General features: G+C 47.7%; 2 protein-coding genes across 2 annotated transcripts; both read right to left on the bottom strand.

The window, feature by feature from the left end:
• On the bottom strand, positions 1 to 2,173 carry F5147DRAFT_781626 (uncharacterized protein; the record flags this gene model as incomplete). Its single annotated transcript, XM_041442679.1, has 4 exons — positions 1 to 56; positions 126 to 266; positions 329 to 484; positions 1,642 to 2,173. 4 exons carry the CDS (start codon positions 2,171 to 2,173, stop codon positions 1 to 3), a joined length of 885 nt encoding a protein of 294 aa, XP_041284917.1.
• Positions 2,174 to 4,496: 2,323 nt separating this feature from the next.
• Positions 4,497 to 5,167, bottom strand: F5147DRAFT_764940 (uncharacterized protein; the record flags this gene model as incomplete). The annotated part of the gene is made up of 3 exons (XM_041440735.1): positions 5,022 to 5,167; positions 4,761 to 4,928; positions 4,497 to 4,702 (listed from the first exon to the last, which is right to left on the bottom strand). The coding sequence occupies exons 1-3, from the start codon at positions 5,122 to 5,124 to the stop codon at positions 4,497 to 4,499; spliced, it is 477 nt and encodes a 158-aa protein (XP_041284916.1). The 5' UTR covers positions 5,125 to 5,167.
• Between the last annotated feature and the right edge of the window lie 275 nt (positions 5,168 to 5,442).

Genomic DNA, 5,442 nt, shown 5'->3' with positions numbered 1-5,442 from the left:
TCAACTTGGTATGTAACCCGCGGCAGGTAGTAACTCGTGACCCATGTATTCATGTACTAGACATATGGGTGTAGGTACAATGTATATCAGTAGTAGCAACACAATAACGAGATCGACAGACTCACGAACTGTGAACAGCGGGAAATGACTTGGATCAGCGTGGCTTGAGCTCAAAGGGGGATCGACAGACTCATGAACTGCGAATGGCAGGAAACGACTTGGATCAGCATGGGTCTTGCTCGAAGGGGGATCGACAGACTCATGAACTGTGAACAGCAGGAAACGACTTAGATCAGCATGGGTCTTGCTCAAACGAGGATCGACACACTCACTTCCTGTGAGCGGTGGCAATGACTTGGATCAGCGTGGCTCGAACTCGAACAAGGAGGGTGCTGGAGGGCGCCAGGTATGGGTGCTGGAGGGTGCAGTTGGGCATGGTTGGATTGGGAGGATGCGAGAGATGTGCCGGGGGGTGTGTGGAGGGCTGCAGTTAGCAAAAATTGAAAGAACAATTGATAGATGCACGTACAGTACCCAAACCCAAACTATACAAACCGATTCCTTCAATCTGCATGAAGCTAAAGTCAGTATGACAAAGATGGGCGCATGCAGTTTCAGGATTTGTCAAAAATGAGCGCTGTGAACCATCACGCGTCACGTGTCATATTTGAACCACGTCAGTTTTTCACACGAAGTTCACTCTCAACGTTAACGTTCAACCTTGTCTGACTCTCAATCTAACTTCCATGCATCATCTCACATACCTCCATACCTCAGTGTCTGAAACTTCACTCTCATGGTCTCGCACCCTTTCGCACACCTCCCAGTAAGTTTTTTTATTTGTTTTTTTTTCCATTTTACTAAAAATGTCTGTGTCTGAAACTTCGCCCATCCTTTCGCATGGCCTCCAAGTAAGTTTTTATTTATTTGTTGTATTTTCTTTTACTAATAATGTCTGCTTGCCTCAGCATCTGAAACTTCGCCCGTCCTTTCATGTACCTCCAAGTAAGTTTTTTTTCATTTTTTTTAAATTTCCCTTGACTAATAATGTTCGCTTGCCTCAGTGTCCAAACTTCGCCTGTCCTTTCGCATACCTCCAAGTAAGTTTTTTTCATTTGTTTTACTTCCTTTTATTAATAGTGTCTGCTTCATTGCAGTCTGCCGCTTGCCTCATGTGCCGTCTGCCTTGTATGCCGCCTTTCATTCCTCGCATCCCACCTTTCACCCTCTTCAAAATTTGCTGCTGCTGGCTCCCCATTCTTTGAGTTCGTTTCTGCATCTAGTCGCCACTGCCACAAGTAGTTGTATTGTTTCCCCACTAGTACTTAGTAGTCCTATCATGTAATTATCCTTGAATGCAATATTTTGTCATTTTTGTCGAAACAAGTGTGAAATAAGTAGCCCCAACTTGCACTACTTGCAATGTGGGCTATTTTACAAATAAGTGCCAAAAAAGCCAACAAAAAGTTTGAAAAAAGTCGAAGTCAAGAGGAGGCATCTACTTTTTCGACTTAAATTGCCTTGTGGCAAGTTGATGGCAAGTTGGTGTCACCGTTCTTATGAATGACTTTTCCGCTCCTTTTTTGGAATTACCCGGCAGCAAGTTGCAAAAAAGGAAGTTCAAGCAATGTGTGAATTTACTGATGGCTGTGGCTGCTGCTGCAGCCGCTGGAGGGCTAATAGAGAGGGCCGTGAGGTCAGATTTTAGCACAACGAGGCTCTGGAGCACCTCAGCAATGGAGGTGCTGTCGTGTGCCTTCGGGATGGTGGATAGCCGATCAAGGTACTGGTTGAAATGGATAGCCTTCTGGGGTAAGTACTTTCCGGCCAGAGCCTCCCAGCCTATGTTCGGGTCCTCTGTGTCACAAAGGTACACGAAGTCCTGGGCGTCTATGGCAGTGGACAACGCACTGAGGGCAAGTAGCCGGCGCTGCTTGTACAACCTCACACATTCATCGTGCTTCTCCTTCCGAAGGATGTTCTGGTCTGGGTCAGTGAGTTGTGCAGGGGGTGAGGGCTCCTTCTCATCTCCGCTGATGTAGGGCCATAGTCCGAGCCCACCGGCCCACATTTTGAATCCAGTAGCCCATTGAGAATAGTTAGAGCCATCGAGGGTAAGCTTCTCGTGCGGGTACTTTTCAGTTTTCGGGAGAGTGTCCGAAGATGTCGTCATGGTAATATTAGAGGTGATATATAGTCAATGAGGGGTGACAGCTTTGATATTGGTCTGAACCGGTCAGGAACTGCGATGGAGAAACGGGCGTTTCAAGAAATGCCAGTTTGAGCAAGAGAGATGTAAGATAGTGCCGCTATCCTTTATGCAGGGCTCATAACCTGTAAGAGGTGAGAGCTAGACACGAGCCTCAGTCACGGGGAAACGGACTATATTAATGTATCGCTACGAACCTAGACACGAGCCTATGTGTACATGTAGTGAGTACAATGATATAACAAAGAGGAAACTAACGATACGCACCTCAGTCACGGGGAAACGGACTGAGGTGCGTTGACGGATATTCAACGTCTTAAGTAAGGTTGAGAAAAGGGGAAAAGGAGTCAGGTACTGCAAAATGTCTCTGATATATATATGCCACTTGTCGTTAGTGCTGCCGTGGTCCGGTTCGGTCCGGTTCAGAGGGCCCTGGACGAGAACCGAGAACTGGACCATGGTCCGGTTCTACAAAATTGTCGAACCCAGAACCGGACCATCAAGAACGGTTCTTAACAGTCCGGTTCGGTTTTTTTGCGGTCCGAACGTGAACCGAACCGCAAATTTTCAAGCAGCAAGGAAAAACATTCACAATACATCTACATGACATTGGGTAGCTAGGCTAATGACACACCAGCTGCGTACTCTTCTGCCTCTACTGCCGCTGACACATGACCATTCTTATAGGCTGCCTTCATTAATTGTAGCGCGGAGAATGTGGATGGCGCGAGGGCGTTGCGGCGCAGAGTCGATGTGATCCCCGCACTGGAGAAAGCGCGTTCCGATGGGACTGCACTGCCTTGAATGGGCAGGTAATCACGCGCAACACAAGCTAGCGTTGGATATTGCATTGAATGTAACTGATCAAGGATGTAAGCGGGGAACAATGAATTTGAGGGCTGACTTACACCCCACCACGCGACAACGTCATCCGTCTCCTCCAATGGTGAAGTAAGGTATGCGGAGAGCTCTTGATGAGGATCGCGCGTGCGATGGTCTGTAGCTTGACGTTCCATGATAGCGTCGCAAGCTAAATACAGGTCTTAGTTGAGACTCAAGGAAAACAATAAACGAGTACATACAGTAGTGGTGCACCCGTTCTCGGATTTAGATTCATCAACTTCATCGTCGACCTCTGGTTGGGGGATCAGCTCGTCAGCAGACGACTCTCCCAGATCAGGTGTAGAGGGTATTTCTTCATCTTCGGAGTCAAGAGGAGATAAGATTCGCATGGCAGTTTTCTTGCGTGGTGGATGATCCGTAGCGCTGGATAAAGCACGTTTCCTTGGGTTAGTTGACGAAGACAGACCGCAGGCATTGTCCACATCGCGAATACGAGCTGACGGTTTTGAGGGCCGGCCAGAGCGCCTAGATCCAGCTGCAACTGTTGCTGGGGTGCGTCCAGCCTTGAGCAGAATGGAGAAGGCGTCCTTTGCGGATGTAGTGGAAGAGGATGGTTGGGGCAATGGTACTTCATCGTCAGGATCGTTAAAGAAGGTAATTTCAGAAGCATCCTTAAGGGTGCCGTCAGCGTTCAGAGCGCAGCAGTCTTCAGACATCATGAGGCAAATAACTCACAAGTTTTTTGTTAGCACCTCGTTTTATGTGTGGAGGAGACCCTAACACCACAGAGCAACAATATCCAAGGAGATCTGTTAGAGATGACAACCGGTGGAGGATCATGCTTATCCAGGAAGCATATAGACTAGAACATGTAGATATCTGTGATATAGGTGAACATATGTCAGTCAGTAAGAGTTCTTGAGAGTAGATTGATTAGTACTTACCTTCAAAAAGGCTAACAGTAGCCCGATTAACAAATAATGCAAATCTCGAAGACGATGCTTTGATGTCGACATGGACACCGACGTCGTCGTTATTGAAGTCGAAGTTGAGGGAATTCGAAGTCAAGGAACGGTTCAGGAAGGTTCGGGAAAGTCGAACCAGAACCGGACCATTAGTGAAGGTCCAGAACCCAGAACCGTTTTCCGGTCCGGTTCTGGCTGGTGAGGGAACCATGGACCGAACCACAGAGAACCGGACCAAAAGTCCGGTTCGAACCGTGGTTCTGGACCGGACCGCGGCAGCACTACTTGTCGTCATGTCCGGGTGGTCCGACGGACGCTATCAACTGCTCTTGACAGAACACACGTCGTTCTGCTGAGTAGACGAACATGCCTCATGCTTGTAAGTTGTATTAATGAATACATCACGAGTATATTCCATGTTGGAGCGCTGGTACTGACTCAACTCGCACCATATAACATCCACACTACTGCTCGTCGCATCAATACCACCATCCCCATGCCCTACCCAAGACAAACCAGACTCCAATACCCGCCATGAAAGACACGGGAGTCGCAAACGTTGATTCCGGTTCATCTTCGTCCTCGTAATCATCAGTAGCCCCATGCGCCTGGAATTTTGAAAAGGTAGATTGCGGTGGTACATAGCCACCATAACGACGGGATTGGATTCGGGATGCGTATGAACCTTTGATGCCGCAATGAGACAAGTCCTGTGGCTACTACAGCTGTGATTGCAGACGTACCTTTTGCTACACCCTGTCTTCTAAAACCGACGATGTACAGGATGAATCTGGTCAAGAGCTTGAACGGCCAAAGGATTAACCGAAATGGGAGGAAGCACATATAACGCGCAATCCGCAATGGTGTTAGGAGGAGTTCAGGATTGTCAGAGATGTATATCAGAGTTATAGCTGTGATATACGGATGTCTGATTGCTAGAGAAGAGTGCATAGGTTTTGTTTCAGCGATGAGCGATGAGCAGTGAAAAAGAAGCGAAAACTAACACCAATTGTTGAGCGCCGTCGCAAAATAACAAGTGAGACAGGTGGTAGCGTCCCGCAATATCGACCAGTTTAGGTCAGGCAGATCTAGGTCTTGCTGGGTCATGACTGTATGTGGTCAGGACCATCCATCAAGAAATGTGGTGGATATTAGGCGTCAGGGCATGATAACTTTAAATAGGCGCCAGGCGCCGTTGCCGCACCATCAATTTCGTATGACACCAACCGCATTGTTACAAGTAAAAGTAGAGATACTCGGAAACATAGTGTAAACATGTTCAAGTAGGCCGGTATATGCTGACATGGACGAACACCAAGGACTATGAAGGTAGAAATGAAAACCACTCTAGAATCTCTGTGTTTCAACCTACATGAGCAACCGTTCGTTGCAGGCGCACCATCTCCATGGGAAGAATAGAGTGTG

The sequence above is a fragment of the Suillus discolor genome, assembly GCF_016758755.1.
Source record: "Suillus discolor strain FC423 chromosome Unknown F5147scaffold_145, whole genome shotgun sequence".
NCBI classification, from domain to species: domain Eukaryota; kingdom Fungi; phylum Basidiomycota; class Agaricomycetes; order Boletales; family Suillaceae; genus Suillus; species Suillus discolor.
The sequence above is the reverse complement of the archived record's forward strand: the minus strand, read 5'-3'. Positions and strand labels throughout refer to the sequence as shown.